Here is a 23,745-nt window from a genome sequence, read left to right as displayed (position 1 = left end):
TCCCTATATAAGAAATGAGGGGCTACTCTGCACATCCTAATTCCAAATATAATGAGAAGTGCTACCATGATAAAACTTGTAGTTCAACACAGAAAGAATATACAAGAGGGGGCCCCCACCGCACACGTTGCACCCATTTTTTAAATACTTACCCCTCTGGAGTCCTGTGGCGACATCAGCAGCGCTGTGGAATCACCGTGAAAGCAGGCCAGTGCCCGGCATTTTCACAGTGTTCTGCGCAAGCACAGTAGAGAAATCACTGGGAAATGGCCGCTGCAATTTTTCTGGTGATCTGCGCATGCCCAGTAGAGTCTGAGCCTTCTAGTGCTCAGACTCTCCAGCGCTGCCAGCAGAGAGGAGGGGGCACGAACAGAGGAGGCAGCAATGGGCCTCCTCCTCTTTTAAAGCGCCCCTGGTTGTTTAGCATAATTTTTGGCCAAACAATATATGGGCCCACCAACTGTGTCCTGTGACCTCATCATCAGGTGAGTCCCCAACATTCTAAGACTCGAGTCCAGGACGCGGGACCCCACAGGCTAACCGCCTCAAGGAATAACACTAGTGAAAAGTAGCTATAAAAGTGTTAAATATTTAGCAGTAATAAAAGTAAGAGCTACGTGTTGAGTATTACAAAGGTGAAAAGAAATAAATAAGATTTTACTCACCGGTAAATCTATTTCTCGTAGTCCGTAGTGGATGCTGGGAACTCCGTAAGGACCATGGGGGAATAGCGGCTCCGCAGGAGACTGGGCACAACTAAAGAAAGCTTTAGGACTACCTGGTGTGCACTGGCTCCTCCCACTATGACCCTCCTCCAGACCTCAGTTAGGATACTGTGCCCGGAAGAGCTGACACAATAAGGAAGGATTTTGAATCCCGGGTAATACTCATACCAGCCACACCAATCACACCGTATAACTTGTGATATTATACCCAGTTAACAGTATGAAATATAACTGAGCCTCACTAACAGATGGCTCATAACAATAACCCTTTAGTTAGGCAATAACTATATACAAGTATTGCAGACAATCCGCACTTGGGATGGGCGCCCAGCATCCACTACGGACTACGAGAAATAGATTTGCCGGTGAGTAAAATCTTATTTTCTCTGACGTCCTAGTGGATGCTGGGAACTCCGTAAGGACCATGGGGATTATACCAAAGCTCCCAAACGGGCGGGAGAGTGCGGATGACTCTGCAGCACCGAATGAGCAAACTCAAGGTCCTCCTCAGCCAGGGTATCAAACTTGCAGACTTTTTCAAAATTGTTTGAACCCGACCAAGTAACAGCTCGGCAAAGTTGTAAAGCCGAGACCCCTCGGGCAGCCGCCCAAGAAGAGCCCACTTTCCTCGTGGAAATGGCTTTTACAGATTTAGGGTGCGGCAGTCCAGCCGCAGAATGTGCAAGTTGAATCGTGCTACAGATCCAGCGAGCAATAGTCTGCTTAGAAGCAGGAGCACCCAGCTTGTTGGGTGCATACAGGATAAATAGCGAGTCAGTTTTCCTGACTCCAGCCGTCCTGGAAACATCTATTTTCAGGGCCCTGACTACGTCCAGTAACTTGGAGTCCTCCAAGTCCCATGTAGCCGCAGGCACCACAATAGGTTGGTTCACATGAAAAGCTGATACCACCTTAGGAAGGAATTGGGAACGAGTCTTCAATTCCGCCCTATCCATATGAAAATCAGATAAGGGCTTTTGCATGACAAAACCGCCAATTCTGATACACGCCTGGCCGACGCCAAGGCCAACCGCATGACCACTTTCCACGTGAGGCATTTTAGCTCTACGGATTTAAGTGGCTCAACCCAATGCGACTTCAGGAAATCCAACACCACGTTGAGATCCCACGGTGCCACTAGAGGCACAAACGGGGGCTGAATATGCAGCACTCCCTTAACAAAAGTCTGAACTTCAGGCAGTGAAGCCAGTTCTTTTTGGAAGAAAATGTACAGAGCCGAAATCTGGACCTTAATGGAACCCAAAGTTAGGCCCGTCGCCACTCCTGACTGTAGGAAGTGCAGAAATCGACCCAGTTGAAATTCCTCCGTTGGGGCCTTCCTGGCCTCACACCAAGCAACATATTTTTGCCATATGCGGTGATAATATTTTGCGATCACATCTTTCCTAGCCTTAATCAGCGTAGGAATGACTTACTCCGGAAAGCCTTTTTCCTTTAGGATCCGGTGTTCAACCGCCATGCCGTCAAACACAGCCGTGGTAAGTCTTGGAACAGGCAGGGCCCCTGCTGCAGCAGGTCCTGTCTGAGCGGCAGAGGCCATGGGTCCTCTGAGATCATTTCTTGTAGTTCTGGGTACCAGGCTCTTCTTGGCCAATCCGGAACCACGAGTATAGTTCTTACTCTTCTCCTTCTTAGTATTCTCAATACCTTGGGTATGAGAGGCAAAGGAAGGAACACATACACCGACTGGTACACCGACGGTGTTACCAGAGTGTCCACAGCTATCGCCTGAGGGTCCCTTGACCTGGCGCAATATCTTTTTAGATTTTTGTTGAGGTGTGACGCCATCACGTCACCTGTGGCCTTACTCAACGGTGTACAATCATTTTGAAGACTTCTGGATGAAGTCCCCACTCTCCCGGGTGGAGGTCGTGCCTGCTGAGAAAGTCTGCTTCCCAGTTGTCCACTCCGGGAATGAACACTGCTAACAGTGCTAACACATGATTTTCCGCCCATCGGAAAATCCTTGTGGCTTCTGCCATCACCATCCTGCTTCTTGTGCCGCCCTGCTGGTTTACATGGGCGACCGCCGTGATGTTGTCTGACTGGATCAGCACCGGCTGGTGTTGAAGCAGGGGTCTAGCCTGACTTAGGGCATTGTGAATGGCCCTTAGTCTCAGAATATTTATGTGTAGGGAAGTCTCCTGACTTGACCATAGTCCTTGAAAGTTTCTTCCCTGTGTGACTGCCCCCCAGCCTCGAAGGCTGGCACCCGTGGTCACCAGGACCCAGTCCTGTATGCTGAATCTGCGGCCCTCTAGAAGATGAGCACTCTGCAGCCACCACAACAGCGACACCCAGGCCCTTGGAGACAGGGTTATCAGCTGATGCATCTGAAGATGCGACCCGGACCTCTTGTCCAACAGATCCCACTGGAAGATCCTTGCCTGGAAACTGCCGAATGGAATTTCTTCGTAAGAAGCTACCATCTTTCCCAGGACTCGCGTGCATTGATGCACCGACACCTGTATCTGTATTAGGAGGTCTCTGACTAGAGATGACAACTCCTTGGCCTTCTCCTCCGGAAGAAACCCTTTTTTCTTGTTCTGTGTCCAGAACCATACCCAAGAACAGTAGACGCGTCGTAGGAACCAGCTGCGACTTTGGACTATTCAGAATCCAGCCGTGCTGTTGTAGCACTTCCCGAGATAGTGCTACTCCGACGAACAACTGCTCCCTGGACCTCGCCTTTATAAGGAGATCGTCCAAGTACGGGATAATGAAAACTCCCTTTTTTCGAAGGCGTATCATCATTTCGGCCATTACCTTGGTAAATACCCTCGGTGCCGTGGACAGACCAACGGCAACGTCTGGAATTGGTAATGACAGTCCTGTACCACAATTTTTAGGTACTCCTGGTGAGGAGGGTAAATGGGGACATGCAGGTAAGCATCCTTGATGTCCAGTGATACCATGTAATCCCCTTCGTCCAGGCTTGTAATAACCGCCCTGAGTGATTCCATTTTGAACTTGAACCTTCGTATAGAAGTGTTCAAGGATTTCAATTTTAGAATGGGTCTCACCGAACCGCCTGGTTTCGGTACCACGAACATTGTGGAATAGTAACCCCGGCCTTGTTGAAGGAGGGGTACCTTGATTATCACCTGCTGGAAGTACAGCTTGTGAATTGCCGCCAGTACTACCTCTCCTCGAGGGCAGCAGGCAAGGCTGATTTGAGGTAACGGCGAGGGGGAGTCGCCTCGAACTCCAGCTTGTATCCCTGTGATACTACTTGCAGAACCCAGGGATCCACTTGTGAGCGAGCCCACTGGTCGCTGAAGTTCCCGAGACGCGCCCCCACCACACCTGGCTCCACCTGTGGAGCCCCAGCGTCATGCGGTGGACTCAGATGAAGCGGGCGAAGATTTTTGATCCTGGGAACTGGCTGTCTGGTGCAGCTTTTTCCCTCTTCCCTTGTCTCTGTGCAGAAAGGAAGCGCCTTTGACCCGCTCGCTTTTCTGAAGCCGAAAGGACTGTACCTGATAATACGGTGCTTTCTTAGGCTGTGAGGAACCTGAGGTAAAAAAAATTCTTCCCAGCTGTTGCTGTGGATACGAGGTCCCAGAGACCATCCCCAAACAATTCCTCACCCTCATAAGGCAGAATCTCCATGTGCCTTTTAAAGTCAGCATCACCTGTCCACTGCCGGGTCCCTAATACCCTCCTGGCAGAATGGACATTGCATTAACTTTTGGATGCCAGCCGGCAAATATCCCTCTGTGCATCCCTCATATATAAGACGACGTCTTTAATATGCTCTATGGTTAGCAAAATAGTATCCCTGTATAGGGTATCAATATTATCTGACAGGGTATCAGACCACGCTGCAGCAGCACTATCCATGCTGAGGCAATTGCAGGTCTCAGTATAGTACATGTGTATATACAGACTTCAGGATAGCCTTCTGCTTTTTAACAGCAGGCTCCTTCAAAGTGGCCATATCCTAAGACGGCAGTGCCACCTTTTTTGACAACGTGTGAGCGCCTTATCCACCCTAGGGGATATCTCCCAACGTGACCTATCCTCTGGCGGGAAAGGGTACGCCATCAGTAACTTTATAGAAATTACCAGTTTCTTATCGGGGGAACCCACGCTTCATTCACTCATCTGATGGGGGAACAAAACACTGGCTGCTTTTTCTCCCCAAACATAAAACCCCTTTTTTGTGGTATTTGGGTTAATGTCAGAAATGTGTAACACATTTTTCATTGCCGAGTGCAACGGATGTTCCTAGTGGATTGTGTATATATGTCTCAACCTCGTCGACACTGGAGTCAGACTCCGTGTCGACATCTGTATCTGCCATCTGAGGTAGCGGGCGTTTTTGAGCCCCTGATGGCCTTTGAGATGCCTGGGCAGGCGCGGGCTGAGAAGCCGGCTGTCCCATAGCTGTTACGTCATCCAGCCCTTTACATAAGGAGTTGACACTGTCGGTTAATACCTTCCACTTATCCATCCACTCTGGTGTCGGCCCCACAGGGGGCGACATCACATTTATCGGCATCTGCTCCGCCTCCACGTATCCTCAAACATGTCGACACAGCCATACCAACACACCGCACACACACAGGGAATGCTCTGACTGAGGACAGGATCCCACAAAGTCCTTTGGGGAGACAGAGAGAGAGTATGCCAGCACACACCAGAGCGCTATATAATGCAGGGATTAACACTATAACTGAGTGATTTTCCCCCCAATAGCTGCTTGTATACACAATATTGCACCTAAATTTGGTGCCCCCCCTCTCTTTTTAACCCTTTGAGCCTGAAAACTACAGGGGAGAGCCTGGGGAGCTGTCTTCCAGCTGCACTGTGAAGAAAAAATGTCGCCAGTGTGCTGAGGGAGTTAAACCCGCCCCTTTTTCGGCGGACTTTTCTCCCGCTTTTTTTAGGAATTCTGGCAGGGGTAATTTATCACATATATAGCCCTGGGACTATATATTGTGATGATTTGCCAGCCAAGGTGTTTATATTGCTGCTCAGGGCGCGCCCCCCCCCCCCCCCCAGCGCCCTGCACCCATCAGTGACCGGAGTGTGAGGTGTGCATGAGGAGCAATGGCGCACAGCTGCAGTGCTGTGCGCTACCTTGTTGAAGACCGAGGTCTTCTGCCGCCGATTTTCCGGACCACTTCTTGCTTCTGGTTCTGTAAGGGGGACGGCGGCGCGGCTCCGGGACCGAACGATCCCTCTGGAGCGAATGGTGTCCAGTAGCCTAAGAAGCCCAAACTATCTCCAGTCAGGTAGGTTCGCTTCTTCTCCCCTTAGTCCCTCGCTGCAGTGAGTCTGTTGCCAGCAGATCTCACTGTAAAATAAAAAACCTAAAATATACTTTCTTTCTAGGAGCTCAGGAGAGCCCCTAGTGTGCATCCAGCTCAGCCGGGCACAAGATTCTAACTGAGGTCTGGAGGAGGGTCATAGTGGGAGGAGCCAGTGCACACCAGGTAGTCCTAAAGCTTTCTTTAGTTGTGCCCAGTCTCCTGCGGAGCCGCTATTCCCCCATGGTCCTTACGGAGTTCCCAGCATCCACTAGGACGTCAGAGAAATAGGGGTGTTAATAAGGATTACATTGGTAAAAACACCCAAAATAAGTTCTAAAAATTCAAGATAAAAGTGTAATAATATGATGCCCTAAAGTAGCCCAGCCACATCAGCCCAGGGAACCCCACACCCCAAACCCATCCCTAATACTGACATATTGTATACATTTTTCAAGGTCTTACCATAAGTGTCCCTTAGCAGCCTGGAAATGCAAGGAACACATTCCTAATTAAAAACACCCAGGGCAGGTGAGGAGGCGTGCTTGTCTAGCTGAAGGAGTCTCCAACTTCAAGTGTACACATGTACACAATATAGAATATGGGTAGGGGGGGGGGGGGGGGGGGGTGCGAGGGCTAGACTACATACCCTAATTCCAAACATAAAGAGAGGTGCTACCATGATGAGATTTGTAGTTCCACATATGTCTCAGAGAAACCCACTTCTGCCTACAGCTATGCAAAGGTGAAGCCTTTATAACAAGGAACATAGTGGTACAAGCAGAAGTAAAGCATGTAGCCATGGTGCCTGGAGCACATGCATGCTACGCCCCCCCCCCCCCCCCCCTTCCCCCCCAAAAAATGTGCATGTGGGGTTAAATGTCAAATTATGCTACACTGCTGTGTCCCTTGGTCACATTACACCAGACAGTAGAGCATATTTACTTGGGTAGGTGTTAGTATGTACACATACTGTATGTGGTATATCATAAGCAAATGAGTGCCGGACTGTGGTGATTATATATAATACCCAAAAAAGGCAGCGGCACTCTGAGACTTATTGTGAAAAACTCCTTTGTATTGGGTCACATAAAACCAACATTTCGGGGCCCGCAGATCCTTTGTCAACGTGTGTACATATATATATATATATATATATATATATATATATATATATATATATATATATATATATATTGTAACACTGTAGGGGTGCAAGGTGCCTTTTCCTGGGGAATATGGCAGCCCGCAGCAGCTGAGGAACAACACAAGTCCAGTTTCTGGTACAACTGACCCCGGCCAGTTTTATTGAAACAGAAAATAAAACAAACCCCAAAATAAAAATACCTTGCCTGTCCGGCACTAACTAAACATAAGATGTTCCTAACTGTCACTAAACCAAACACAGAGTTCTTCAGTACATACTGTATAGCTTACTTGCATCAGAAAGCGTGTCTCTCACACACAGATCATGCAGCCTTCCCAGGCAGTCTGCCCATACTAATCAGGTTAGAAGCACTATATCACTCTTACACAGCTGAAACCCTGATTAGCCCTCTGTGAGGCCAAAGACCCGAACTGGGCCCAATGTCTAGAACTCGCCTTATCTCTCTCTCAGAGCCTTTTCCCAGCTTTTACAGCAAACTGAAAAGGTTCAGACAAAACAAAAAGCATTTTTCCTAGAAGTTAACATTTTCTAAAACATGTAAGACAAGAACCTGGGACAAATATACCTGCCCTCAAACACTATCCCAGTGTTCTTGTCACATATCCCCCTCCCCTGTTTCGACCTAGGGGCCGGAACACTTGTAGCCCCCAAACAGAAGATGCGAGACAATGCATCTGCGTTGGCCAATTGTGTTCCCGGTCTATGTTCGACAGTAAACTTAAAGTCCTGCAACGCTAGAAACCATCTAGTTACACGAGCATTCTTGCCTCTATTTACATACATCCATTTTAAAGGGGCATGGTCTGTCACTAGTCTGAATTGTCTACCCAAGAGGTAATATCTCAAGGTATCTAGTGCCCACTTAATGGCCAAAGCCTCCTTTTCCACAATGGCATACCTTTTTTCATGCTCATTGAGTTTCCTACTCAAATAAATGATAGGGTGTTCGTCCCCATCTCTGGTTTGGGACAGCACAGCACCTATCCCTACCTCTGAGGCATCTGTCTGTACCACAAATTCTTTTGAAAAATCTGGTGTTATCAACACCGGTTGTGAACACAAAGCCACTTTTAATGCTTGGAACGCCTTTTCTGCATCAGGGTTCCATTTCACCACATTTGACTGCTTCCCTTTGGTAAGGTCTGACAACGGCACCGCTGTGGTCGCAAAATTAGGAATAAACCGTCTATAGTACCCAGTAATTCCCAAAAAAGCCCTTACCTGTTTTTTATTCACTGGACGAGGCCAGTTTTGAATAGCATCAACTTTATTCAATTGGGGCCTAATCAGACCTCTGCCTATGGTGAAGCCCAAGTATTTGACCTCCTCCATTGCGAGGCAGCACTTCTTTGGGTTAGCAGTTAACCCTGCCTCTCTGATTGAGTCCAGTACTGCTTGTACTTTAACCAAATGGGACCCCCAGTCTGTACTGTGAATTACCACATCATCCAAATAGGCAGCTGCATATTTTCTATGGGGCCTCAAAATTTTATCCATCGCCCGTTGAAAGGTTGCTGGAGCCCCATGCAACCCAAAGGGTAACATCTTATACTGGTACAGCCCCTCCGGAACCGAAAAGGCTGTTTTTTCTTTGGCGCTATCAGATAAAGGTATTTGCCAGTAACCTTTGGTCAGGTCCAATGTGGTGAGAAACCTGGCTGTTCCCAGCCTTTCTACAAGCTCATCCACACGGGGCATGGGGTATGCGTCAAACTTGGACACCTCATTTAACTTACGAAAGTCATTACAGAAGCGTATGCTACCGTCGGGCTTCGGGATGAGCACTATGGGACTGGACCACTCACTGTTAGACTCCTCTATGACTCCAAGTTCTAACATGGTTTTAACTTCCTTAGAAATAGCTTCTCGCTGAGCTTCAGGAATCCTATATGGCTTTAAATGAACCCTGACCCCTGGTTCTGTGACAATGTCATGTTTTATTATGGTCGTTCGGCCAGGCAGCTCTGAAAATACCTCCCTATTTTGGATGAGAAATTCTTTAACCTGATTGTTCTGATCAGCTGATAATGTCTCTGACACCTTCACTGCGGGAAGCAACCGGGGTGAAGACACCGAAGGCAAGGCTCCGCTGACAGAGACAACCTATCTTTCCAGGGTTTGATTAAGTTAACATGGTAGATCTGTTCGGGTTTTCTCTTTCCCGGCTGGTATACTTTGTAATTAACCTCATTCACTTTTTCCCTAATCTCAAATGGACCCTGCCATTTAGCTAGGAATTTGCTTTCCACAGTGGGTACCAAAACAAGAACTCTATCTCCAGGAGCAAATTCCCGTATCTTGGCACTCCGGTTATAGACCCTCTGTTGAGCACTTTGGGCCTGTTCCATGTGCTCTCTGACAACAGGTACCACGGCTGCAATCCTATCCTGCATTTGTGTTACATGCTCAATAACGCTTCTATAAGGAGTGGGCTGTCCTTCCCACGTCTCTTTGGCAATATCCAACAGCCCTCTGGGGTGTCTACCATACAACAAATCAAATGGAGAAAACCCCGTAGAGGACTGAGGGACTTCTCTGATGGCCATTAACAAGTAGGGCAACAAACAATCCCAGTTTTTCCCATCTCTCTCAACAACCTTTTTTAACATACTTTTTAATGTTTTATTAAACCTTTCCACCAACCCGTCAGTTTGGGGATGGTAGATGGACGTCCTGAGGTGAGTGACCTTAAATAACTTGCACAATTCTTTCATGATCCTTGACATAAATGGAGTACCTTGGTCAGTCAAAATTTCTTTTGGTATTCCCACTCTACTAAATACCTGCACCAGCTCCCTAGCTATCGCCTTGGTTGTGATAGTGCGTAAAGGGACAGCCTCAGGATATCGAGTGGCATAGTCCATAATTACCAGGATATACTGATGGCCCCGAGCAGACTTTAACAAGGGCCCCACGAGATCCATGGCTATTCTGTCAAACGGGACCTCTATAATAGGCATGGGAACTAGTGGGCTCCTGAAATGGGGTCTAGGGGCATGATACTGGCATTCAGGACAGGAAGAACAATATTCAGACACTTCTTTATAAACCCCTGGCCAAAAGAACCTTTGTAAAACTCTTTCAGTGGTTTTTTCTGCCCCTAAATGTCCTGCGGTAACGTGACTATGAGCTAAATCTAGTACCGTTCTCCGATAAGGCTGGGGAACTACCAGCTGTTCCACCACATCCTCACCCCTTTTGACAATGTGGTACAAGAGCTCATTACAGATGGCCATGTGGGGATACGTAACCCTGTCACCTGGTACCACAGGTTCCCCATTAACAATCTTAACATTCTCTCTAGCCTTTATTAAGGTAGGATCCTTTAACTGTTCAGACGCAAACAGATCCTTCTTTACCTCCAGGTCAGGCACGCTTTCAGTTCTAACTACTATGTCTCTGTTCCCGGCAAGAGGGTCCTCACTGGACTCCCCATCTGTCACTTCCCCAGCCAAACTAGCAAAAGGCAAAGGGACAGAAAGTTCCGAAGACCCACGTACATCCATAAAATCACCGGTATTATCAACTGGTTTTTTACTTCTCACATCTGTTGATAACCGTGATTCCCAGTTTCCAAAAATGAGGAAAATCCCTCCCTATTATGGCCTCATGCACCAAGGTAGGGACCAGTCCCACTTTAACCCTTGCTGACCCACAACAAGTTTCTATATTCACCTCAGCAGTGGCATAATATTGGGTATCCCCGTGTATGCAAGTTACCCCAATAGGTATTTGCTGGACCTTTAAGGGGTTCACTAACCCAGCTTTCACGAGGGTAACTAAACTTCCTGAATCTAGCAAGGCCTCTACCCGGTTACCTTCTAAGAACACATCACACATTTGTTTTTCCAGCTCAGGTGAAGGTACCACAGTACAGGCTAACCTAGCAAAGAAAGACATTCTGCGACATTCAAAGGCAGCATCACATTGCATGGGTTCTTGCGTGACTGGGCAATTGGCAATAACATGACCTGGCATACCACACCTAAAACATTTAACCACACGATTATCAACCCATTTGGGCAGCATAGACCGTTCTAGCCCCATTGGCCTGTTTCCAGGGCCAGTGTTTACAGTCTCTCCAGCCTTGCGTTCTCTTAACCGCCCAGCAACGTTTTCCCACGGAACAGTCTTACCAGTCTTTACTGAAGGGCGCTGTCGAGGACCTATGGGTTGCTGGGTGGTCATCAGTAGTTCCTCTGCTGCCAAATACCTCTCTACCATGTCCACTAATTGGTCAGCAGTACCCGGGTTTCCATGGCTCACCCACTTGCGCAGGACCATGGGCAAAGATCTCAAGTAGCGGTCCATGACGACTCTTTCCACCATCTGGGGACCAGTTAATGTCTCTGGCTGCAGCCATTTTTTTGTTAGCTGAATAAGGTCGTGCATCTGGGAGCGCGGAGGCTTCTCCATGGCGTACAGCCAACGGTGCACCCGTTGTGCTCGTACTGACAGCGTGACTCCCAGGCGGGTCAGGATCTCAGTCTTTAGTTTATCATAGTCCCGAGCCTCAGCAGGGCTTAAATCAAAGTAAGCTTTTTGGGGCTCACCTGACAGGAAAGGTGCCAGCAGACTGGCCCACTGTGCTTTCGGCCAGTTCTCACGCTCGGCAGTCCTTTCAAACGTGGTCAGATAGGCCTCCACATCATCAGCCTCTGTCATTTTCTGCAGGAAGTGACTGGCTCGTATAGAACTAGAGCTGGTTGGAGCACTGACGGCCACATCTCCAACCCGAGCTGCAAGTCTCTGCACCACTTCTGTTAAGGCCTCTCTATCCTGACGCTGTTGCCTGTAAAGTTCATCAACAACTGCCTGCTGTTGTCTCTTATTTTCCTCCATTGCCACCTGCTGTAGTCTCCAATTTTCCTCCATTGCCACCTGCTGCTGTCGGTTGGCCTCCTGCTGAGCCGCTGTAGCTTGCAGCAAGGCTTTAAGCAGATCCTCCATGTCAACAGATTTTTCAGGCGGCTTTGCAGCTGCTTTCACCCAGGACATATATCAAACCCTCAGGGGTGAGTCTCAGTAACTTCACACTGGGCTGTATCTGCATAAACCACCGTTTTCTGCAGGCCTCACAAAGCTGCTGCTTTCACTTATGCGCAGAACGGCCTGCTCGCATTCTCCACCAAGTTGTAACACTGTAGGGGTGCAAGGTGCCTTTTCCTGGGGAATATGGCAGCCCGCAGCAGCTGAGGAACAACACAAGTCCAGTTTCTGGTACAACTGACCCCGGCCAGTTTTATTGAAACAGAAAATAAAACAAACCCCAAAATAAAAATACCTTGCCTGTCCGGCACTAACTAAACATAAGATGTTCCTAACTGTCACTAAACCAAACACAGAGTTCTTCAGTACATACTGTATAGCTTACTTGCATCAGAAAGCGTGTCTCTCACACACAGATCCTGCAGCCTTCCCAGGCAGTCTGCCCATACTAATCAGGTTAGAAGCACTATATCACTCTTACACAGCTGAAACCCTGATTAGCCCTCTGTGAGGCCAAAGACCCGAACTGGGCCCAATGTCTAGAACTCGCCTTATCTCTCTCTCAGAGCCTTTTCCCAGCTTTTACAGCAAACTGAAAAGGTTCAGACAAAACAAAAAGCATTTTTCCTAGAAGTTAACATTTTCTAAAACATGTAAGACAAGAACCTGGGACAAATATACCTGCCCTCAAACACTATCCCAGTGTTCTTGTCACAATATATATACACACATACACGCACATATATTTTAGCATACTGTATATTTATATATATATATATATTAGATAGATATTTACACACACACACACACACACACACACACACACACACACACACACACACATATAAATGCACATGTATATATATATATATATATATATATATATATAATCCTCCTGTGGCCGGCACTCCATAAATTACCATCGCTGTACTGCGCCAGGTGCCCGTTCCAGCTATTTCTCATAGCCACATACACTCCATGGTTTGGCGGCAATCCTCAGGCTGAAATAAATTCTCCACACGATGAACTATGATGAGATCAACGTTTCAAAGTTTTACTTTGTCTTCAGCATCCTGAAGACAATGTATTTTCTGAATGAACGCGACCAAATTGGATAGCCTTTAAAAAAATACGGTTGAAACATTGGGAAAACCTTCAGTTTTTCACGCCCAATATTTCTTCACCTCTAATTGGATACCCCCCTAAGCACTAGGGTTGCAATTAGGGTTAGAATTACTGGAAAACTACCATGCTGACATGCTAATAATGTCAACATCACATCTGTGTCGTCAATGACGACATGATCATGTCAAAGTTCTCATGTGAACATAATGAATGTAGACATTGTGTCGATGAATACTGATAACAGAAGAGTGCTTAGACCATGGTGGCACTTGTAGAACAGTGTTTTGTAAAGATGCACTACAGGTTTCAGCCCTGGGTGACGAGGCATGCATGCATGCTTGCATTTTTACAGGTGTCAGCATGTTCTTGCAGTCGAGGGTATGCTTTCGCTTTTAGTTCTACAAGCGACACCATACCCAAACACTTTTGAGATGACAGGGCTAGCTGGGGCCTGTAGTTCACCAGCAAAAAAATAAAAATACTTATTTCTACTTTTTACAATTTTTATTATTTCACAGAGCTGCACAGATGCAGGGGATCGGTACAGCTCTGGATATGGATACATTACATTTGGAATTGTGGATGTTTTAATAGTTCCTTTGCATAAAGCAATTTGCATTATCTATACAAGGTTCCTGCAATTTTCAGCAGTGAGCCTAAAATATACCAACATCAACCAACATGTAGTCCTATTTTTTCCTTTTGTGACCATTTTTATCCGTTGCATTCCCCATCTCTGGTTTGTTTAGCAGTGACCCCAGGAGAACCCAGCTGATCAGAATGTCTGTGTCTACTACACTAGCACCCCACAGCAATTAGTCACTTTTTTTCCTTTCTATTGCCTGGAATGCTGAATATTGTTGTTCAGAAAATAAGAGCTCATATACTTGTAAAGCCAAAAGTGGGTTCCGTACCTTGTTCTATGAGAGCCTTAATCCTCGCTGGTGTTCCTACTCCCAGATGAATGATAGTTTTTTCCAGATATTTTATCTGCTCTTTAATCTGTGATAAAGTGTAAAAAGATAAAGGCTTAAATTGTCACATTGTACCTTTCAATTATAAAATACTGGTACCTCTCTTCTACAATTCTTTATATCACTCCTCTATAATGACACACCTCTCACCAATGGCTAGAACTGGGAAACTGCAACCTCATTGATTTCAGTTGCATTTTGCCTAAAGTCTATTGTGGATGGAGACTCGCTGGATATTCACAATCAGCAAAACAGTAAATAATTTCATTGTATAGGTCGCTGCAAAATCTTATTATGTATCCTGACATTCCACAACACAAAATTAAAAGATGTTTGACTCCACCCTCAATCTGCCCAGGTAACACCCTGATTCACCCCAACATGCCCCCTTATCTGCCAGTATCTTGCCACGATCTGCCCAAAATAATCAGTTATAAGCCTTACCCTTTCTGGACTTTTGGGAAGGTGCTGTGAAAGTCAGGACAAGAGATACAAAGCGATCATCTGGCACCCAATGGTCCGGCACCTCTTTTAATCCGGACACATCAGGTGCTGGCGGGTGGGTGGGGGGGGGGGGAGTTACGCTGCGGGACTGCTCAGTTAGGCTGCTAGAGGGCTCAGTTAGGCTGTGGGGTAGAGTTAGGCTGCGGACTGGGGGAAAGTCAGGATCCGGGAGGTTTGGGTGCTGCGGAGGGGGGATTATCGGTGTACCTGTATATATTCATTTATAATAATTTCATGGCACATCTCCAACTAGTAGATCTTCATAGGACAGAATCATGTAAAGTGGGTTATTGTTTTGCCATAGAGGAATTTAGAGCTGCAGTTGGTATGTAAAGTCTATATAAATGTCTCAGCAATCTAATATTAGATTTATTTAGACTAGTGGAAGTAAGCCTGATGTAAGCAGATATAGCTGTGGAATCTATTGTCTGGAGGCCTGGGGCCTAAGAAGTGGTCTTTAACAAAATGTAGAGCTAAATGCTTAAAATATATTAAATTACGGTACATCGGAATATTGCCTCTCCCCCGCCTCCAATGGCATTACCCTCATTACTACACTGTGGAGCAGCGCTCCTCATCTCTGTGTGTAAGACACAATCACACAACTATTATTACTTTTTGTTCCTATTTCTGTCTAAACTTTCTGTAGTAATGAGTTTCCAGGGGAAGGTCCCTTATTGTAGCAATATGGGTGTTCAATATATATATTGTCACACATGCATGACAGAGGTTGCCCATGTGTCAAAATATATTACAGTCTGAAAGATGCCAAATTTTAATTATAGACTTTATGTTTAGCCCACCCAAGACAGGCTGGTTTATTGTTTTTTTTTAAATCAAGTGTTTTTTTAAGAGAGAGAAAAGAAAAAGAAAAACATTACAATAAACATTGCAAATAGACCAATACAAAGTCAAATTTGTGCTATTCAGAGAATTCTTCTGTAAATCAGTGTTGTCGTGGGAATACCGAGCAGTATTCACTTCATTGTCAGAATAATCTTAAAGAACTACAGAAGAAAACAAAAATAATAAAAAACGTGCTATATTGCGTGGAGGGGGAGAGGAACGCAGGGACGGCCAGTCCTCATCAAGAATAACACATCACCACAGACAGTATCTATAATCAATATTTAAAGTGAGGGGTCAATAAAATACTGGGAGTTTCTCCATAAACCCCATACCTTATCAAATTTCAGTAGTGAATTTCATTTAGTATACATAAAGCGTTGGTGAGAAAGAGTATCATTTACAAGAGCAACCCACTCAGCAGATGACGGGGGAGCATGAGCCATCCAATTGTGAGCTATGCATACCCGGGCCAATGCCAGGACTATAGTTACATAAAGATAGGAGTGTACTGGGAGGCATTCCCTCAAATCAAGGCCAAATATACAAATGCGCGGAGTCATCAGCGGAATACAGACACCCGTATGACCGATAGATATCGTAACATTTACCCAAAAGGCATTCACCCACGGGCAAAGCCAAAGCAAATGCCAGAAACCAGCAGCCGGAGCAGAGCACCACGGACATTTATCAGAAGTCGAGCCTCCAATTTTAAACAGACGAGAAGGAGTCCAGTAGACTCTGTGTAAAATATATAATTGTATCTGCTGGAATCTAGCACTCGCCAAGGCCGCACGCGGGGAGGCCAGGATATGTGTCCAATCCTCCTCATCGATTTCACCTAAATCCTGCGTCCATTTAGCTCGGAGGGCGGTCAGCCCATCCAATCCAGAGGAGGAGAGGAGGGAGGAGTACGAAGACAAGACCCTCCCGCGAGAAGGCAAAGTGCGAATCAGTTTGTGAGCAAGGGATTCAGCGAATTGTTGAGTAGAGCCCCGCCACTGTGCCGTCAACGCATGCCGGAGCTGTAAATAACGAAAAAAATAACATCTAGGAATATCATAAGTAGTGGACAAATACTCAAAGCTATGAAGCACCCCATCCTGATAAAGTTGCCCCACTGCAGTCACCTCATGCGAAGTCCAGACAGAGCTACCCTCCAGCCTAAAAAGCTCGGAAAAAGTTACATTATTCCAAAGTGGAGAACAAGGATCCACAGTGGAATCTCCCAGCAGCCTCTCAGTCACCATCCATACTCTCCGAGCCTGCTGCAATAAAGGGGGGAGGGAAGATAACGAGGACCTTGCTAGTAGAAACTGTATTGGAGAGAATGAGAGCCCAGCCTTATCTAGAAGAGCCACCGGTAGGTTGCCATAATCCCCCGAAGCTACCCATTCATAAAGTTGTACCAACTGGGCAGCTAAGTAGTATAAGCGTATGTCAGGCAATGCCAAGCCTCCTTCCGATTTTGGTCTACAGAGTGTTTTATATGCAATACGTGCCCGTTTAGCACCCCAGATAAAAGAAGCAATATATCGGGAAATCAGCAAAAATTGTGAGGCAGGGATATAGACTGGTGCATTCTGCAGTATATAAAGAAATTTGGGTCGAATAATCATTTTTATAATATTCACACGGCCCATTACAGTTAAAGGGAGTTTCTACAAAGTTCGCGACTTGATGCGCAAACTGTCAATCTGGGGAATCAGATTCAAGGTGACAAAATCTTTTGGGGAATGAGAGATTTGAATACCAAGGTACTTAAACTGGGTACACCACTGAAGGGGAAAATCATAAGAGGACGGAGGTGACATAGAGGAACTTAACGGGAACACCACCGATTTACCCCAATTAATACAGATACCCGAGTAAACCCCAAACTCCCGGACCAGGTCTAGGAGAGCGGGCAAGGAGGGGAATATATCTTTTAGAAATAATATCATATCGTCCGCATATAAACCAATTTTTTCTTCTTGACCCACAACCCTAAGTCCCACTGTATTCGTTGCGGCCCTAACTGCGCAGGCCAAGGGTTCTATAGCAAGAGCAAGAAGCAGTGGGGACAAAGGACACCCTTGTCGACTCCCCCACTCTCACAGAAAAGATTCAGTAGTAAAGCCACTGACCACAACTCTCGCAGCCGGACAGGAATATAAAAAGTTTAACCCAGGACAGAAAATTCTGGCCTATCCCAAATCTAGCAAGGGCCTCCCAGAGATAAACCCATTCTACGGAGTCGAGAGCACGGGCAGCGTCAAGGGAAACCACTATCGCACCGTCCAACTCATCCCCCGCCAACTGCATGTACGTAAATGATCGCCTAAGATTGACTGTGGTAGATCTGCCTGGCATAAAGCATGTTTGATCACAATGAACTATCTCCAGGACCACGGTGTTGAGCCAGAGCGCTAAAATTTTGGCAAGAATCTTTATATCAGTTGACAACAGAGAGATAGGATGGTATGAGCCTAAGAGGAGGGGATCCTTACCCGGCTTCGGAATTAGCACCACCAGTGCTTCCGCCATTGAAGGGGGAAGAGTGCCACCCCGTAACAATAATTCAAATAACAACAAGAGTTTGGGGGCAAAAAAATCCAAATGGGTTTTGTACAGCTCAAAAGGGAGACCATCAACCCCTGGGGCCTTATTACTGGGAAAGGACCTAATGGCGTTTTCAACCTCTTCCAGCGTAATGGGCGTGTCCAAAAATTGTCGGGACTCGGGGCTTAGAGAAGGGACATCTATTTTATCAAAATAGTCAGATAAAACTGAGTACGTACTGTATATTGTGTTCTGGATTTATAAACATCTAAAAAATAAGTATAAAAGCTAGAAGCTATAGAGGAGGTGTCAGAACAGACAGCACCAGACATACTCATAATGCTATGCACAGTGGCGGGGGGCGTCTCCTGTCTAGCCAAATAGGCCAGAAATTTTCCCGAGCGATCTCCCTGAATATAGAAATCATGGGCACGGAACAGCAAACACCTTTTTGATTTATCAAGGAGTAGGTCCATTAATTGCCTGTGAACAATCAGCCATTCCACACGATCTGCAGCAAGGCCACTGAGCAAATAAGTCTGTTCGAGCTCAGCACTCCTCCTCTCCAACTCCTCCTCCGATTTTCTGCTAGCTATCTTTAACTGGGCAACTCTGGATATTTGTGAACCTTGCAGGAAGGCTTTATAAGCATCCCACACCAATAAAGCGTTATTACAGATAGGATTGTTAGCAAAAAACTCCTCCCAAAGTGCAATCAGTTCAGAGGCTACACCCATCAGGGTCAGCCAAAAGGGGTTAAACTTCCAAAATGACGCCCCTCTAGGCATATCAAAACATAAAGACAACAATATAGGGGAATGATCAGATATCCCACGCAATAAATATTTCACTGAAGACACGCAGGGAAGTAGGGAGCAGGTGAGCAACGCCATATCAATACGAGAAAATACCCCATATGAGCTAGAGAAGCAGGAAAAACAACTGACAGATGGGTTACGCAAGCGCCACACATCCACAAGTCTTAACTCAGAGATTAAGCGGGCAAAGGGGGTGGGTCCAGAAGCCACGCTGCAAGCAACAGGCCTCCATCTATCTGTAGCCTCATTCAAAAGAGCATTAAAGTCACCAATGCATATAGCTGGGGCAGAGGGAAACTCCTGCATGAAGGCGCATGCCTTCACCAAAATTCCAGAATTATACGGAGGAGGTATATATATAGCAAGCAGCACAAATGCGGAGCCCTGTATCGTGCCAGCCAAAAACACATAACACCCTAGTGGATCAAGTTGGACCTTAGTGCAGGCAAAGTTCAAGTGTTTATGAATCAATATAGAAACCCCCCTAGAATTGGAGTGGAAAGTGGAGTGAAAAGCCCACCCCACCCAGGGTCTCTTAAGTGAAAGAACTCGGCTACCAGTAAGGTGCGTCTCCATAAGACAGACTAGGCCAGGGTTCTGGGACTTAATATATTTTAAAACTAGGGAACGCTTAACCCTGTCATTAAGGCCTCTAACATTCCATGAAAAAACATTTATCATATTGACGTATAAGACTGAAGTATGGCAACAGCAGACCATCGGTACCCCAGCGCGACATCGGCCATCCCCCACGCAAGCACAAAAAAAAATATAGCACAGCACGTTCAGAGCAACAGCACAGTAAAAGCACATATAAAAAAAAACAAACACATAACAATAGTAGTAAGAAAAACAACACCCAACCACCCCCTCCCCGCATACCAACCCAAACATAGGTACACCTAACCCCAAACATAATATCGACTCTAGGAGAGAGTCAAATTAATTAAGAAAAACTATTTGTGGGGCAACCAAACCCCATAACCTTTAAGACATGAAGTCCCCAGCCTAACATCAGGAACATGCCAATAACAAAGATTCAATAACCCTGGTAAAAGATATTCCTATAAAAACCCAGCACTCAAATAACAGAACTTAAATGATAGAAAAAGAGAAAAGCAATGTATAAAAAAAAAAAACACATATAAAAGTCTCTCAGGGCGGGACAGCAAGAGGTTGAGGTTGTAGATCAATCCAGGCAGACGCATCCCTGGGTGTATCGAAGAAATAAGTGCGGTTACCGGACACCACCCGAAGACGAGCAGGATATAGCATAGAATATTGTAGTTGAAGAGTACGAAGCCGCTGCTTAACCCGCATAAACTACGCGCGGGACTTCTGGACCTCAGCCGAAAAGTCCTGAAACACAGACACCCTCTGACCCCCATGCTCCAGCGGGCCATTAATCCTAGCAAGACGTAGGATGGTATCCCTGTCCTTGTAATGAAGAATTTTAGCAATGAAAGTCCTAGGCGGAGCGCCCGGGGGAAGGGGACGAGTAGGAACACGGCCCTTTCAATAGCAAACAGTGGAGTAAACGAATCCTTGCCGAATGTAGATAACAGCCAGGATTCCAGGAATTGTTCTGGTTGAGAACCCTCCGCCTTTTCTGGTAGGCCCACAAAACGAACATTGTTCCGTCTAAGACGCCCCTCGAGATCCGTCAATTTAAGCTTGCACGCAGACATCTCCGTTTCCAGGGAAGCGGGACGGGCGGGGACAGGTGTGCAGGAGTCTTCCAATGAAGAAATGCGGTTCTCTGTCTCCCCAACTCTATCCCGGAGTTTCTGCATATCTTGGCGTATAAGGGAAATGTCAATATGGACTTCCGCCACTCTATCCGCAAGCCGCTTCTCAGACTCCGTAATGGCTTGCAAAAGTTGAGACATAGTAACCTCAGCAGCCTCCGCCATGCTGGGCAAGGGGGAAGAGGAGGGGGCCGGTGACGTTGCAGAACAGGTGAAACAGGAGTGCGTTCTACGTAAGCAAATTGCGCTAAACGGGCCGCAGCAGAGGAACGACGTCTTCGGACCATCAGGTTTATAGAACAGGGTCCGACGAATAAAAAGTATGTTAGAAATCTCAGGACAGGTAATGTAAATAGGCAGAGGGAAGGCACGGGCATGCCAGCACCAGTACAGGAGCAAGCACTGTGATAGGTAGGTCAGCGGTGGGCTATGTAGCTCTGCAGAGCAGAGGAGAGGAGGGTGTATTATATGCAGGAGAGGGACCACCAACCCACACAACCCTCAGGCACAGTTACCAGGAGAGAACTATAAGCCACAGCAGGGCCATAAAAACTATTCTCCCTCACAGCTCAGCAAAGCCCCACGGCGGTCCAGGCACAGAGCACTACTCCCCCCAGGCAGTGGAGGAGAAATAAGAGTGATCCTCCAGACAAGGCAGGCAGCAGGAGCAGTCCGGGCGGGAGCAAGACCGCGCTCACCGCCAGTCCCAAGATGGCACCCACCAGCCACTCACACTCAGAATTCCCAGCAGCAGATCTGGCAACAGGGGGGAGACAGGACACAGCTCTCCCAGGACAGCAGGTGCCGCGGAACGCCGCTCCGGGTGAGTACAGGTCCGCGGTTCAGTCAGCCAGGAGTGTAGAGCAGGCGGATGCCACGACCTCCGCCAACCGCAATATGGCGCCCGGCAGAGAGTCACAGGCAGCGGCTCCACAGCGGGAATACAGCACAGGAGGGGGGCCAAATTTCTAGGCGCTCACGGCGGCGGGGTCCAGCGGTTCTTTCCCCAGGTAACAGCAGGGCAGAGCAGGACAGTTGGGGGGTATAAACAGGGTCACGGATCTAAGCAGAGGATAATCAAGATGGCGCCGGCCGCATGCAGGCCGGTCCCGGCCAGGAGAGCACAGCACCCTGAAATGCCTCCAGCAAGGGAACAGGGCACAAAATCAGCCCTCAGCACGTCCCAGAACAGTCAGGAGCCCTTCAGACAGTAGTATAGGGCCCAATGGGCATTCACACAGGGCAGCAGGATACTGTACAGGAGTATGTAGGCTGGGGAGCTAGGAAATCACGTCCTACTCCATATCCAGCTAGGCCACGCCCCCTGGTTTATTGGTTTTTACTCTTGTGTGTTGTTCAATTTGGACTCTGTTTTAGAGATGTAATTAAGGTGCTTAAGGGGCTGGCCTGGCTAGAGCTACCACGTTTCTATCAACAGTTTTGTATCATCCTTGAAGTGTGCCCAGACGAGCTGGCAGGGAACACTGTATATAGGGCCAGCTCTTCTTGGTTGCTTGTGTGGCCAATGGAAATTCATGGTTACCTTCTGGCCATTCCCTGACCTCTAAGTCCAAAGAAGAGTAGAACAGTGTAGGTTGTGCATACCGCATCAAATGTATACATTGTACAGATTCTAGTAATGAAGGTGCCCTGATGTGCCTAGTGTATACTCCAGTGATACAAGGTATCCTGCTGTGCCTAGTGTATACTCCAGTGATACAAGGTGCCCTGTTGTGCCTAGTATATACTCCAGTGATACAAGGTGCCCTGCTGTGCCTAGTATATACTCCAGTGATGCAAGGTGTTCTGCTCTGCCTAGTATATACTCCAGTGATGCAAGGTGCCCTGTTGTGCCTAGTGTATACTCCAGTGATGCAAGGTGCCCCGCTGTGCCTAGTATATACTCCGGTGATGCAAGGTGCCCTGCACTGCCTAGTATATACTCCAGTGATGCAAGGTGCCCTGATATGCCTAGTGTATACTCCAGTGATGCAAGGTGCCCTGCTGTGCCTAGTATATACTCCAGTGATGCAAGGAGTCCTGTTCTGCCTAGTATATACTCCAGTGATGCAAGGTGCCCTGCTGTGCCTAGTGTATACTTCAGTGATACAAGGTGCCCTCTGTGCCTAGTATATACTCCAGTGATGCAAGGAGTCCTGCTCTGCCTAGTATATACTCCAGTGATGCAAGGTGCCCTGCTGTGCCTAGTATATACTCCAGTGATGCAAGGTGCCCTGCTGTGCCTAGTATATACTCCAGTGATGCAAGGTGCCCTGCAGTGCCTAGTGTATACTCCAGTGATATAAGGTGCCCTGCTGTGCCTAGTATATACTCCAGTGATGCAAGGTGCCCTGCTGTGCCTAGTATATACTCCAGTGATGCAAGGTGCCCTGCTGTGCCTAGTGTATACTCCAGTGATACAAGGTGTCCTGCTATATCTAGTGATGCAAGGTGCCCTGCTGTGCCTAGTGTATACTCCAGTGAAGCAAGATGCCCTGCTGTGCCTCGTGTATACTCCAGTGATGCAAGGTGCCCTGCTGTGCCTAGTACAGTATATACTCCAGTGATGCAAGGTGCCCTGCTGTACCTAGTGTAAATATCCCAGTGATGCCAAGTGCCCTACTGTGCCTATTGTATATGTTCCAGTGACGCAATGTGCACTACTGTGCCTAGTGCATATACTCCAGTGTTACAAATAGCCCTGCTATGGATAGTTAGTGTGTATGTTGCCATTAATGTTAAGTGAGTTTTCATATACAGTATGTCCCTGCTTACTCACTGTACTTATTGTATATACACAGAACCTACACAGTGCTGTACACATACATTTTCAGACAAGCTTTCTCTGCACAACTGAGTTTCCAATCATCTTGGCTTCTAGACACCAAGCATAGTGCAGCGATCTGTTACACACAGCAGCCATATTGCTGGTTTCATTTTCCATTAAATCAGATTAACACGATTGTGATTTGTTGCTATATGTTAGTTATAGTACATTTATTCTCTGGTAGCTTTATATCCACTCCATGTT

At 46.9% G+C, this 23,745-nt stretch overlaps 1 protein-coding gene across 1 annotated transcript in view; it reads right to left on the bottom strand.

The window, feature by feature from the left end:
• Positions 1-23,745, bottom strand: part of CMSS1 (cms1 ribosomal small subunit homolog) — a 600,650-nt gene that overhangs the window by 13,064 nt on the left and 563,841 nt on the right. Inside the window, exon 8 of the mRNA XM_063956255.1 lies at positions 14,198-14,285. Coding sequence (XP_063812325.1) covers positions 14,198-14,285 — 88 coding nt within the window. The remainder of the gene's footprint in view (positions 1-14,197; positions 14,286-23,745) is intronic.

Source organism: Pseudophryne corroboree, chromosome 2, assembly GCF_028390025.1.
Source record: "Pseudophryne corroboree isolate aPseCor3 chromosome 2, aPseCor3.hap2, whole genome shotgun sequence".
Lineage (NCBI taxonomy): Eukaryota > Metazoa > Chordata > Amphibia > Anura > Myobatrachidae > Pseudophryne > Pseudophryne corroboree.
Note: the sequence above shows the minus strand (reverse complement) of the source record. Positions and strands in the feature narration are given on the sequence as shown.